The following is a 14,529-nucleotide window of genomic DNA, read 5'->3' as shown; positions in this document are numbered from 1 at the left end:
GACAACTTTCAGAGACAGTAACCAACTGTGGCCACAAGATGGCAGCAGCTGATCTGAGATCCTTTATTGGACAGAAGGACTCTGCTCTGTGACGTCATCAGAGAGACGGCCTTCACTCTGATAGATCTGACGTCATGTCTGCACTGCGATGATGAAAGCTGATAAACACATTGTTATTGATCCATGAAATCACCTCTGTCCTCTCAAGTGTAGCTGTTTACAGAGCTGAAGAAGTCCTTCATCATCAAAACAGACAAACATGTATTTCCTGTATTAAGTGACGTCATCCTCACTCTGACCTCTTACATACATTCTGTTCAGTTTTCCTGCTGTAAGAAATAAAGTGTGTGAAAATAGAAATGCAGGGAAACATCCATTAATCACAGCTGAGCCGTTTGTTTCTGACTCACATTCAATGAGGCTTCAGGTGTAAATACCTCAGAAGTGTTTGTGAGTTCAGTAGAAGCAGACCCAGTCGACCATCATGGCCTCCACAGCACTACACAATGCAACAGAAAGGCCTTCATCATCTGCTGAACCACCTCTGAACCACGACGCTCTCCCTGCATCTAAAAGCTGTTAGTCAGGATGAGATGCTGCTGTGATCGCTCACAATTTACCTGTGAGACCTTTGTAAATATTGTCTTTGTTTCTGGAGGAAACACCTTTAGTCTGTTTGTATTTGGAGTGCAGATCTGGGCGTCCATCACTTTAACCTGCACACGTTTAGTTATTGAGTGTAGTTGATGTTTGGCAGCATTTTATAAGTGACAGTTCATGAACGGTGAAGGAACAGAGGACGCCTGACCATCCTACCTGTGTCAGTAAGAAGACTTTCATCACAACTTCACAACTTAACACAACTGAAACCTGAATTCAGTGTTGCATAGTTTACTAACAGTGTGTGCTGACACTGAAGTTAGCAGTTTGTTTCCTAAGAGCTGCTGGGACAAACCACAGTGACCGGCTACAGAGTTTAGTTAAGGTGGTTCTAACATGTGACCTGTTGAATTATTTACACGGATTTATTTTTCATTTAAAGCATCATTTGTGAAGTTTTTATGAAGTTTACTTCTTTTTTGTTCTTTGTGTAACGTTTAATGTAATTTCCAACAAGCAGACCTGTGATCACTTTGACTCAGTATGATGGATTGTTTGGATTTGTCTTTGTTTCTCTGGCTTTTCTTGTGTGTCTTTGTATGTTGGATAGAGTCATGTGACCTGCCCATGGACGACACATGGAAATGAGCAGTTTAGCTCAAATCTGGCAGGTTTCCATCTTCTACTGTTTCATATTGATTTTATTGAAATGAGCCATCCTGTAAATAAGTGAAAATAAAAACAACTGGCTAACTTTTAGTCTGATCCAGTTTTTTTCTTCTTGAGTGAGTGTTTACATCTCAAAACGCTCGCTCACAGCTTTTCATCATCCTGTTTCAATGAATAAAACAGGTGTGAGGTCACTTCCTTTGGGTGGAGTCAGCTGCTGGTCACCTTGAAACAAACACACAGCTGTTCCACTTGTCAGCTAATCAGCTTGTAGCATATGCACAGTTTACAGAACCCCTTTTCTGTCAATTTAATTAATTAACCTGTTAAGCAGATAGCATATGATATGAATACCACTGTACTTTCAAAATATAGAAAGTGATTTGTAGAGGGACAAGCAAGATTTACTCTTTTAAACTCTGCCAAATTAAAAAAAAAAAGACTAGTTTGTTTGTTTTTTAAAGTACAAGCTTACTGGTCAGAGCTAAAGTCCTACACAAAACTTTTTGCTTTGTCTTAATTTGAGGCTAAAAGCTGATTATCTGAGCACCAAAGATTTGTTTCTAAACCTCAAAGTAGATGTAACATGTCATCAAGGTTAAAGAGTTTTAGGGGGAAGAAAACTATTAGAACCACAACGCAGAGCGACTTTCCTTTTATTGAGTGGTTGTGTTTTTTAAACACTCATATTAAGAGGAAATGCAGCTTCTGTTGCGACGTGTGAACATCTTTCTGTGTGCAGTTTAACCTCTCCACTAGTGCAGACCTGTGCAGTCTTTTTTTGTTCTCTCATTTTACGGATACAGTTTGTTTTTTTAAATAGAGCTAATCTCAACATCGCCATCACACATTCAGACTGTTTGACTTTCATTTAGAACTCATCACTTCCTGTTTTTCTAGGATTCTTTGTCCTGGGCTCAGAAAGAACAGCCTTCATTATTTTGACCATTTAGCGAGACCAACAGGAACATCACAAGTCCTTCATTCCTTTTTTAATGTCTTTATTTGAAGTTTACTGATGTGTTTATTCTTTCTGGCTTCTTTTCAGATGTAGTCTGAAACACTTTCAGTTTGTTGAAAATTGATGGATCCTTAATGAATGGGCCTCAGAGCCGCCCTCAGTGTCTAATGTGGACACAAAGTTTCAGGTTAAATGCACAAATGAGGTAAGTCCTGTATTCATCCTCGTCCTCTGCTTCTGTTATTATTCATCCAGTCTGGCTGCAGACCTTAGGTTTAGTAGTGCAAAGGATAAACATCCTAAAGGTCAAAGTTCAGTTCATTTTATTGATAAAGAGATAAGAGTGTGTTTTACAGGATAATGTGACATGTCATAAAAGTTGGTGGCAGCAGCTGAACTCACAGTGTTAGTCCTGTAAAACACTCATATACAGTATTATTATTATGAGTATTTATTGTATGGACTCTAACTGTAAACTCAGTGAAGGGAAAATATTTTAGCTCAAACACCAAAATTCATTCAAATTAGATTTTTCCTCCACACGATTCAGATTTTATTGCTGGCTTCTTCATAAAGTTGGATCTGACTTCAGTGTAAATGACCTTTGTCTGATGTCTCTTATTTAATGAGCTTGTTTCTCCTGCTTTTCCTCACTTTCCTCACAGTCTGCCCCGATCTGATCGAGGTTGAAGTTTCTGTTGGAATGATCTGAGCAACAGACGTCCTCCCTCACTGAAGTGTGAAACTTTGTCTGTGAAGCAGTGTGAGAGTGTCAGTAGATGATCAGCAGAGGAAAGTGAAGCTGCTGTGAGCTGATGTCCTGAAGGGCTTTTAAAGAGTCTCTGAGTTTGACAGGAACATGAAGATGTTTGTGGTGTTTGTGATCCTCCTGCACGGTAAGTACACCTTCCTCTCTCTGCTCTCATCATCAGCTTTTCTTTCATCTCTCTCTCTTTAATGTGTTGAAGTGCAGCAGGAGGAGATTTCCATCAAACACTGGATTCTGATTCAGATCAAACTAACAATCCAAAGCAGCAACTTTCAAATCTCTGGATTCTTCTTGGTGGCTTTCAGATGAGCTCATGTTACAACTGGTTTTCCAGTCAAAGCACACAGATCAGAATACACAGCACTTGGACTCTCGCACACTCTTGTTGGTAGCTGTTTCATTCAGCCTGATCTGTATATATAAACTTTGTCAAACACCTGTGATATAGTTATTTCTAATCATCCCTGTAAAAAGAACAGTTGGCCCACTCTGCTGTACAACATTGCTTCAGTTCATTGAGGTTTTTGGACATTTGTTTATGCAAAGCTCTCTCTTAGTTCCACCACAGCATTTCAGTTGGGTTATGGTCTGGACTTTGACTGACCCATTGCAAAATCTTGATTCTTTTCTCCTTCAGAGATTCAGACATGTAGATTTGCTGGTGCGCTTCCTCCAAAGGACATTGTTCCAGAAGTCATGTGACCTGTACTGCCATGTTTAGAAAAGAAGCTTTGTCCTCGTAGACTTCTGGAAACTGTGTTTATTTGTAATACAATTTAAGAGGCAGTTGTTTGGTTTGCTTGTGTTTGTATTTGTGCCAGGACCACCTGTACATTTCACTAATAATGTTTTGTGCATGAATTGCACATCAGCTTTAAGGGTTTCTGTGCAGCAGCTGTTACAGCTGAACTGTTTGATCATTACTTTTGACCTTTTCAGCTGTTTAATTACACATTTCTGATTCAACAGGATATTTATTTTTTTATTTTTTCTCCTTGCACAGTGGTCATCTGAGTGGCATCTCAGACTTCAGAGCTCAGAGTGAACGTTGAACGTCGCTTCACTCAGACATTTACATCAAAAACTGTTGAACAAACCAGGAGAGAGAGAAACCGAATCTTTTCACACTAAATTTTTATTCTCTGCTTAACGTTTTGTTGATCAGGAGAAGCAGGATTAGGATCTTGGGCAGAGTTTAACCCTCCGTTGTGCGTTATGTGAAGGAGCTCCACTTGTTTCTGTGGTAAATTAAGCTGCAGACCTTCAGATTTTCCAACATTGGCTTCGTAGGTTAGTTTTCATGAACCCTGTTCATTTTTGTGGTTGGTCATATGCTGCCATCATTACACCAACACTGCATCAAAAGTCTGGTCCCTTTCAAAGGTCCCTCAGGTCCCACTTACATGGATAGACTGAGTGTAGAAGTTGCAGATAAGGTAACCTGCATTCCAGCACGTGGATGCTGACACAAACTCAAAGCATGCTGTTAATTTGTCTTTCTGCTTGTGTGTCCTTACAGTTTCACAGCATGCCCTGGCTGTGGTGGTGGAGGTGTATGAGGAGGCAAAGTCTGTTCTGCTGCCCTGTCAGTACTCTGGTATTATTCCTGAGAAAAACCCCACAGTGATGTGGACTCGCAGTGATCTCAGTCCCACGTTTGTCCACCTGCGACGAGAAGAAGGTGATGATCTCAAAAAACAGAACCTCCGCTACAGCGGGCGCACATCAATGAGGCCTGATGCTCTGGAGACTTCAGACTTCAGCCTCACTCTGAGAAAACCAGACCTGATTGACAGCGGCGTCTACACCTGCTCCATCAGTGATGGGAAAGAAGAAACAGGACAGAGAGATGTGCAGCTAAAGGTCAAAGGTCAGCAACTGATTATTTAAAAACAACTGCTTACCACATTTATGAGAAAATACAGGGATTTAATACAGTTATTATTAAAAAAAGAATTTCACACTGTACTGAATGAATTAGCTTTTCTGGTTTACGTTATTTTCACTCATTAAAAGGTATAAAATATCAACTGCACAAAAATATACTGCTTTAATGCATCATGTTACTTTCTCATATTATTTGTGGTTTGGCCACTGAAATGATTTAGATTTTGCTTTGCTTTGTTTTGGTGGGGTTGTTGTTTTTTGCTTTTTATTTCTTTTCCAAACACCTGATAATAACCTACACTCTTAGAGAGCTAAAAGCATTTACATTGCACATCATGCATCCATCCTTGGAAAGCACAGCTGGTTGGTTATTATCATGGTTATGGTCTGTTTATACCGTAGGTGAACTGCTTTCCATCAAACACCAGGATTTGGTACTGGAAGACCTCCAACTGAATAAAATACATATGCTTTCATTAATTTTGAATACTTATCAGCAGATTTAACCACAAAAACAGGGGGCAAAAATATTTTGTGTATGAATTGCCATTTCTTCTTTTCACCTCGAGATGGTCCAGGACACCCAGGCTCAGGCGACCGAGGACCCTCAGGATTGGGTTTAGACAGATCGGTACCCGCATTTGGTCATGCTGTCTCCTCTGACAAGCAGGGCTTGCAAGCAGAGACTTGGGCAGGGCAAGACCAAAAAAAGTTTTTGTGTTGACCAGGGCAAAAGCTGACACCAGGGACCCAGCATCAGCAGACAAAATCTGTTACTAGCTTGGACCTAGATGCACCTGATTCTCAGGTTACACAAGTTTCTCAGGGATCTCTGATTGCTCCTGCTGGGGCTACACAGGGCTCATATCCTGTTTCTGTTCCTCACCCTGAGCACCTGCTGATGTTAGCACAGGCAGGGCCCACCTGTAGCCTTGGGCTGTCTATGAAAGAAGCTGGTGAATTGGTGCAAGGGTGCGGAAGGAGACAGAGGGCAGCCTGGCTATTGGTCTGGTGAGAGGGTGGCTGGCCACAGGTTAGGCCAGCCCACCCTCTTTACCAGAGACTAAAGTGGAGATGGGGCACAGTTGTAAGGATGTGGAGCCAGAGATGACAGGTGAGGTGTGTCTAGATGGTGGGTGGAAGCTGGGATTACAGTCTCTGGAGCTGGGTTTCCATAATAATCCCCTCATGGCAGAAAGTTTCACATATAAAATGTGCACTTTAAACTTCAGTCCTGAAGTTTTTCAGAAATCTTGAAAAATATTTTTGTGGCCCCCATAAATATTCACCCCTATGGAAAAATTCTGGAGGTTCCCCTGTCCTTAGCGCGTGCCTCTAAGATCTGTTACAAACAAACTGCATATTACATAATCGGCTCTCAAACCTGGTCAGCAATTCATTTTGATTTGATCAAAAATAATTTCAAACAACTTCTATAGCAATTAAATTAAATGGTACTAGTCTTACAGAGTAAGCTGGTGAGTAACATATTTCCAAGAAGTACAGTAACCTAAGCAGAAAGTTAGCGGCCATCCAGGTCTTTATGTCTTTTAGACATTTCTGCAGTTTTTCTAATTGGTGTGTGTTATCTGGCTTCATAGAGCTGGGTGTCATCTGCATAGCCGTGAAAATGTATGCTATGTCTTCTGATGAAACTGTCTAAGGGAAGCATGTGTTAATAGAACTGGTCCTGGGACTGAACCCTGTGAAACTTTGCATGAACAAATGAGTGACTATTAGATAGATATGATTCAAATATGATTAATAAATGGTAGGACGTCCTTGAGCACTCTTGCAGAAATTGGGTCTAAAGACACGTTGATGGTTTTGAGGAAGTAATTACTGAAGTTAACTCAGAAAGATATATTGGAGGAAAAGAGTCTAAATAAATATCTCCCCCTAACTCTAGTTCTTCTGATCTGGAGGAGATTAGTGCCTTGTTCAGCTCCTTCTTCCAAACCATCTTGAAGTGTCGCAGAGCAGAATGGAGGCTGAAAAAGGACACGCTTCAAATCTTATCAAATTGCTGGCGTCTTTATTAGAATACTGTTAAAGAGAACACCTATCAAACATGATTGCATGCAACTGTCATAACCCAGGCCTGATGTTCAAAACTATATACTCTGTTTCTAATGCCTCACAGCTTGTCTGTTTCAAAACCTCCCCTGATATGTGTAATGCAGTTTCGATTGATGAGGTTGCCACCACAAAGGCTCCCAGTTGATCTTGTGTTTTTCATCCATCTGCCTCAGCCAGTTGTTCAACTGTTTTGAACCAGTTTAAGCAAGTGACTCTGGGATTCATACAAGATGTGGTTCATCAAATTAAGCCCTCAGGTTTCCCTCAAGATGCTGCTGCTCCTTGATTTTAATAAACAGGTTTTTCCTAGTATAGGTCAGTTACTGTTGGCCATCATGAATATCAGTTTGTCTTTTGGTGTGGTTCCTGTAGACTTTAAACATTCATCAGTGCAACCTTTATTTAAGAAACCTGATATTGATCAAATTATGTTAGCTAATTTTATGCCTATCACTAAGCTGCCTGTCCTTTCAAAATTTTTAGAAACAATTGTTTGTACTCATTTGAAGTCTTATTTGGAAAAGCATGATAGCCTGGACGTTTTGCAATTCAGATAGTTTTGTTTTATTGTCCTCTCAGACCAGCAGGTGGAGATAAAAGTGGAGGAAGGCTCAGAGTCTGTCATCCTGCCCTGCCAAACAAGACCTGGCGTACCTGGTGACACCTCAGTGGAGTGGACTCGCTCTGATCGAGAACTCATGACGGTCCATGTGTATCCAAACAGAAGTGAGAACCTTAAGAAACAGGACGACCTTTACTGTGGTCGCACAAAGATGAGTGAAGACCTGCTGAGAACTGGAGACCTCAGTCTGACCCTGAAATACCCCACAGAGAGAGACAGTGGAGGATACATCTGCACCATCTACAGGGACAAAGACATCCTGAGACAGAAAGTAGTGCTGCAGGTCAAAGGTCAGTGATGCATAAATAAGTCAAAGGCCTTAGGTGTAGATGCAGGTCAGAGATCAAAGGTTATGTTGTTATTTTTTTTCCTTATGTTTCTCAACAGAACCATTTCCATCTTGGGCCATAGCTTCCATGGTTCACTTGGTTCTCCTGGTTCTTCTTGTTTCTGGAGGTCTTTTATTTAATTTCCGATACTATTTTAAGTCAGGTGAGTGTCTCCTACTACACTACCCATAATGCCGTTGGTTAGCAGGTGTCCTCTGGTGGCTCCGTGACTGTGGCTCACACAAACTTGTTCCAGAAGCTGAAAGAGTTGAGAGTTACATGAGACACATGAGATCTTCATGGTTTCTGTGCTGATGTGTGTGAGACATGGCCGACTGTGGAGGCTCAGTCTGTCTGTTCTTCTTCATCCAACATGTCTGCAGCACTTTACAGGACACTGCAGACTAGTTACCAAAGAACGAGTCAGGAACACATCAGGAACAAACTGAGACACAATCTGACTGAGACTAGAAGACAAGGAGGGACAGGGAGGTCATGTGACCATCACAGCTGCTGCTGATGTCATCATGTTGTCCTTTGTTGTCCTTTCAGTCCCCCGGGTGGTGGAAGTGGTTTCAGGGCAGGAGTCTGTCCAGTTGCCCTGCAAAGCCAAAGTTCACCTGCTTGAAGACACTAAAGTGGAGTGGATAGACAGTGATAATGACAAGGTCCACGTGTATCAGAACGGCACTGACCACCACAATGAGCAGGACCAGGTTTACAGAGACCGAACGAAGATGAAAGAAGGTCTGCTGAAAACTGGAGACCTCAGTCTGACTCTGAAATACCCCACGGAGAGAGACACAAAGACATACACCTGCACTGTCTACAGCACTAAGGGAAATGTTCTGATGAAAAAACAAGTGGTGCTTCAGGTCAAAGGTCAGTACAGCCTCAATAATAGAAATGTGGTTAGTTCATTTATGGACCCTTCAAGTAGAATGTACATGAACTGCTGAGGTTTTTAGGGCAAAAGTATTCATATACTGTGCTTTGCATACAGTATATCTAGAGGTACCCCTAGTTTCTTTATATTTTGCTGCCAATGAGCCAAAGTTTCTTCTAATTTTATAATTTCATAAAATGGTCTTGAGCAATAGTTCTCCGGGTTTTCTGAAGTTCTTTCAATGTTTTACTTTGGGCACTGGCTGCTTTTTCACCCATTTTCATTCACACAAATACAAATTGAATATTTAAATAGAACTTTGCATTTAAAAGATCAATTTTAGTACTTAGACTGGTCTTTGTACATTATAAACTACAAAACAGAATTAAACACAGTATTTGAGTTTCTGCCAAGGGTGCAATTGCAGTACTACAATTGCTTACAAGAATAGGCACATTCATGTTCTCTACTTGCGCTTTTTTGTGTTTTAAATGATGAACACAAATGCATCAGGGACTTCAGTTCAAACCTGGTCCACAGATAGCTGTCTGTTCACAGTTTTTGTCAGTCATCATTCTTTTAGTTTAATTCAATTCAGTTTTTTTATACAGCATCAAATCACAACAACAGTGACCTCAAGGTGATTTACATATTAAGGTAAAGACTAACGATCAAATACCGATTGGTAGATAGACATATAGTGAGTGAAAAAAGGTCAGTGAAGAAGAAAAACTCAATGATTCATGGGAATCCCCGGCAGCCTACGTCTATTGCAGCATAACTAAGGGAGGATTCAGGGTCACCTGGTCCAGCCCTAACTATATGCTTTAGCAAAAAGTACAGTTTTAAGCCTAATCTTGAAAGTAGAGATAGTGTCTGTCTCCCGAATCCAAACTGGAAGCTGGTTCCACAGAAGAGGGGCCTGAAAACTGAATGCACCTCCCATTCTACTTTTAAATACTCTAGGAACAACAAGTAGGCCTGCAGAGCGAGAGTGAAGTGCTCTAATAGGCTGATATGGTACTACAAGGTCATTAAGATAAGATGGGGCCTGATTATTTAAGACCTTGTATGTGAGGACTACTTCTCAGGCTTTTCAGAGAGTTTTTAGGACAACCTCTGTCTGCATAACAATGAAAATGTGCCCTGTAGTGACACTGCCTAAGGGAAGCATCTACATTGTGTTGGTCCTAGAACGGAACCCTGTGGAACTCCATAATTAACCTAAGTGTGTGAAGAGGACTCTTGTATCTAACAATCAGCTGCAGTTGAAGCAGCAGCATTGTGAGAAACAATGTTTCTGAGGAACTCTTCAGAAATGAAAGCACAATATGGACCCACTTCAACACCTCTCTTTATGTTTGATTGGAGTGTTTGATGTTATATTTGTTCATTAATTTTGCTGGAGACCTCCCTGCTGGGATGTCCAAATACATTAATTTATCTAATGAAAATGTGATCACTACCTTTGCTGTCTGTACAGCTCATGATGTGTTGTTGCTCTTAGTGCCAGAGGTGGAGGTGGATTCAGGTGAGGAGTCTGTCCAGCTGCCCTGCCAAACCACAGTTCACTCACTGAAAGAAGCCAGAGTGGAGTGGACGGACAAAGAGAACAGGAAGGTCAACGTGTATCACAACACCTCTGACCTGCTTGCATTACTGCATCATTTTTTCAGAAACCGAACAAAGATTAATGATGGCCTATTGAAAACTGGAGACCTCAGTCTAACCCTGAAATACCCCACAGACTGGGACAGAGGAATCTACACCTGTACTGTCTACAACAGGTATAGAAAGATCCGGATGAAGAAACAAGTGGAGCTGAAAGTCAGAGGTCAGTGCTGATTGACTGGTTTGAAAAACTCTCTAATGCGTTAAACCAAAATAATTAACTTTTAAATGAGTGAACCTGTTTTGAAAATGTTAAGAATACAACGTAGAGATATTTGTGTTTAAATGTAGAGCACAAAGTAAAAAATTGTTAGAAACATAAATACTCAAATAAAGCACAAATACACAAACACTATTAAACTAAAATACAAAAACAACGTATTTGTACTCTGTTACTTCTCACCTCTCAAGATGTTTCACTCGGATTTTGTTCTCAGATATTGAAGTTGTGTCCCGTTTTCATCATCCTACAAAACTATTCATGTTCAGCATGACTGATGGAACAAATCCATTTAGTTTGTCTCATGCCATCTCGTCATCAGCAGTTTTTAGTGGGATTAATTTGCATTCATTGAACATCGTTTTCGAGTCAACTGCATCAAACTTTGATTCCAGCCAAAATCAGTGATGCTGAAAGGGAATAAATGAGGCTGTACAGCTTCTTTAGAAATGAGAGATGAGCTGAGTCGATCCCAAGGATTCAGTAATGTTGCAGCAGAAACAAAAACACTTTGATTTGATGAAGGTTTCTGTGGCTTCATGTTGCAGATGTGTGTGAAAATCTGATCTGTAAAATACAATTAAGATTCATTGGCAGAGAGGATTGTTCTGGACAGAAACAAGATCATGACAGAGGGCATGTTTGATTTAAACTCCTCTTCAATGATACATTTTAAATCCCCCCAAAAAACAGCAGACAGCAGCTCTACAATGACAGGAGACGTTACAGACACTGATCACCTCAAACGTCTTTAAAACCTGCTTTGACTTTCTACATTTCTGTCCTGTTACCTTCTGCTCTGATCTGCTTCTGTCCTCCAGCTTTCTCTGCAACTCTGAAACCTGCTGCTGTCTGTCATGTTGTGTTTGTTGTCCTCTCAGTCTGTCAGGTGGAGGTGGAGGAGGGGGTGGAGTCTGTCCAGCTGCCCTTTATGAATACAGAAAACCTGCCTGAAGATGCTAAAGTGGAGTGGAGACACTATGAACCGTTTAGGACCGTTTATGTGTATCAAAACGGCTCTGACCAGCCTGACAAACAGGACCAAGTTTATGTGGACCGAATAGAGATGAATGAAGACCTGCTGAGAACTGGAGACCTCAGTCTGACCCTGAAACAGCCCACAGAGAGAGACAGTGGAGAATACAGATGTGAAGTGGACAGCACACAGATCTACAGATACAAAACTGTGCTGCTCAAAGTCAAAGGTTTGTGTGTGTGTGTGTGTGTGTGTGTGTGTGTGTGTGTGTGTGTGTGTGTGTATGTGTGTGTGTGTGTGTGTGTGTGTGTGTGTCTCTCTGACTGTCTTGTGTCTCCTCTGCAGGGAGAGTTCAGGTCCAGGATCAAACAGGGGACATCAGGAACAGAAGCAGCTCCATTGATCCGACTCCTCTGATGGCTGATCAATCAGTTTGATCTGTGTGTTCTTTGATTATTGATCAGTGATGTCAGAGTGGAGTCAGTGTGATGTTGTTGTTGTGTGTTTGAGACTTTTAGTGTCCATGAAGGTCTCTGCTGCCGTAGATCCTCTGAACTGTGACAGAGGTCTCACTCTGGAGGAAACTCTCAGCACTTTCCAGCAGCTCCTCCATCATGGAGGACGTTCCCTCACTGTAACAGGTGGAGGAGAGAGGAGAGGAAGCACAGGTGGAGGAGAGAGGAGAGGAAGCACAGGTGGATCCTCTGAGGAAGAGGAGCCTTCCTACAAACCACATGATCACATCAACACAGTCGTTATCTATAAAGTCAAATTGTTGGGTTTTCAGAATCAGAAAGTTGCCTTTTACCTCTTATGTCACCATAGTAACTGACTGAAAACATCAATTTCTGTTATTATTATTATTTATATTTTTTGTTATTTTCAAACATGTAAATAATTATGATCCAGAGAAGTCTGAAGTGAACTAAACACAAACATGTGTGTTACGAAAAACAAAGAGAAAAGTTTATGTCTCTTATTTATTATTTATTTTGGTCAAACTTGCTTCGGAGGCTGACAGCAGCAGCAACTACTTTTTCTCTCGTAGTCGTGGCTTTTATGGTGGTGCTGTTGTTTATTTCATGCAGTTTGGTACATCCAAATCGTGGGATGTGGATAAAAGAATGAATGTATTTCATCAGTTTCATGGTGTTATAGTGTGATGATATCTGTGCTTCTTTATGTGCTATGGAGCTTTTGTTTTCTCCTCATACTGACTCCCTTTTGGGGATCATCATGAGTCGAAATTCAAGATTTGTCAAGATTATAAAAGTCTCTTTATCCAGGTCCTACAAATGCATACACGCATCAATATTACCTTCAGACACAATGAAATTATTTTCATTAAAACTCCTGTTTTGTGGATTCATTTGCAGTGTTTTGTTTTTGTATAAATTAAAATTAAAAATTATATTAAAATGTTAAACAGAAATAAGAATGCCTGCATTTGTAACAGAACAAATACACAGCATCAGGCAATTATAAGGCTTCTCATAAAAAAACACAATGCAAAAGGGTTTATCAACACACAAAGCACTCGTATTTGCCAGGTAAGACTAAAATATGAAGCCACGAATGATAATAACGAGCCATTGGGAGACAAAAGAGCCGGTGTTCCAGATTTGCTCGTCTTTGGGAGCCGTGCGACAGCTCTCAGAAAACAGGCGAGCTTCTCATCACTAACACATATGCCGGCAAACGTAACAACCAGTTGATCTGGGGGACAGGACACCGGGAGTTTCCCTGAAACCGAAAGTAAACAGTTGGCATGTTAATAACGAGTGTTACGCCCTCCATTGTCTTTTATCGACGGTTCCCAATATTTGTATGAGACACAAATCGCAAATATTAAGAGCAACAGTGAGAAGTGTTTGGATTTGTGCAGGTTGCGGTTTCTTGCAGGAGGTTGAAGATGCTGCTGTTTCTCCTGCTCCTTATTAGCGGTAAGAAACTCTGAAAACAATGTTTATCTTGCACTCAGACCGAAGTTTGCTCATTATCGCAAAGGTAGATACGCGCAGTGCGTGAGATTACCGATTTAATGATGTGTGGCTTTATTTACAAAAGAGTGAGAAAGTCTGGACCGACAGACTCAGTGCTTTGTGTTGGAAGTTTGAGCCTGGGGGAAGCTAGCCCGGTGACGCAGGTCATGGCTGGAGGTCTGAGATAAAAGGCTTTGATCAGATAACCCTCTACATAACAAAACCACCATCATTCTCAGACAGGAGAAGGAACAGGCACTGGAGTGGTCACCTATATCTGTTATTGTTCAGAAAGTGTGACTCACTGGGATATCACCAGTTAAACTTGAAAGTTTGTTGTTGTTTTCGTTCTAAAAACTGTGCGGATGGCGGATTGTTTATTTCCCGATTAATCTCGCATACTACCTCTGATCCGGTCACCGGAACTTTTCCCCTCTAAAAGCTGGTTTTGATTTCACCAGGAATAAGTCTGTTTATTTCTTATCTTTTTTTAATTCCCGTGTTACATACCAGTGTTTTACAGTAAATGTTACTTTCTATTCCAAATGAAAGTAAAAGTAATGCTTATCATAAGCTACATAAGAATAGTGTTATGGCCCATCTAGGCGCGGCCAGACCACGTCTGCAACATAAAAGGTGATCCATCCCCGTCCAACCACAAGCAGCACGTCACACACTTAATACTTTGTGACAGTGATTTATTTACAATAAGTGCAGTTAAACAAAGGAAAGGAACATATCATAACTTCAGGGTGAACCCAAGGCCAAAACAACAAACAAAGGGTAACCTATCTCAGGAATAAACACAACTTACCTACTCAAAAGAGCTAAACCAAACGACAATCACTTTCCTCCCTGCCTAACAAAAACAGGAGAAA

At 40.9% G+C, this 14,529-nt stretch overlaps 2 protein-coding genes across 7 annotated transcripts in view; both read left to right on the top strand.

The window, feature by feature from the left end:
• Nucleotides 1–12,336, top strand: part of LOC146672452 (uncharacterized) — a 47,894-nt gene extending 35,558 nt beyond the window's left edge. The window contains exons 1-9 of one of the 6 annotated variants that reach the window (XM_085385948.1): nucleotides 2,996–3,126; nucleotides 4,519–4,869; nucleotides 7,545–7,663; nucleotides 7,718–7,877; nucleotides 7,975–8,079; nucleotides 8,469–8,798; nucleotides 10,310–10,636; nucleotides 11,575–11,898; nucleotides 12,015–12,336. In XM_085385948.1, the coding sequence (XP_085242074.1) occupies nucleotides 3,090–3,126; nucleotides 4,519–4,869; nucleotides 7,545–7,663; nucleotides 7,718–7,877; nucleotides 7,975–8,079; nucleotides 8,469–8,798; nucleotides 10,310–10,636; nucleotides 11,575–11,898; nucleotides 12,015–12,106 (1,845 nt within the window). In that variant the 5' untranslated portion in view covers nucleotides 2,996–3,089 and the 3' untranslated portion in view covers nucleotides 12,107–12,336. Of the gene's footprint in view, nucleotides 1–2,995; nucleotides 3,127–4,518; nucleotides 4,871–7,544; nucleotides 7,878–7,966; nucleotides 8,086–8,468; nucleotides 8,799–10,309; nucleotides 10,637–11,574; nucleotides 11,899–12,014 lie in introns of those variants that run through there. The other 5 variants (XM_085385939.1, XM_085385967.1, XM_085385976.1 and 2 more) reach the window with 5 other exon arrangements.
• Nucleotides 12,337–13,581: 1,245 nt separating this feature from the next.
• The window catches only part of LOC146672449 (uncharacterized), a 31,777-nt gene continuing 30,829 nt past the window's right edge, over nucleotides 13,582–14,529 (top strand). Inside the window, exon 1 of the mRNA XM_085386200.1 lies at nucleotides 13,582–13,612. Coding sequence (XP_085242326.1) covers nucleotides 13,582–13,612 — 31 coding nt within the window. The remainder of the gene's footprint in view (nucleotides 13,613–14,529) is intronic.

The sequence above is a fragment of the Rhamphochromis longiceps genome, linkage group LG3, assembly GCF_057381845.1.
Source record: "Rhamphochromis longiceps isolate RC_006_pf linkage group LG3, R_longiceps_female_GT1.1, whole genome shotgun sequence".
Lineage (NCBI taxonomy): Eukaryota > Metazoa > Chordata > Actinopteri > Cichliformes > Cichlidae > Rhamphochromis > Rhamphochromis longiceps.
The sequence above is the reverse complement of the archived record's forward strand: the minus strand, read 5'-3'. Positions and strand labels throughout refer to the sequence as shown.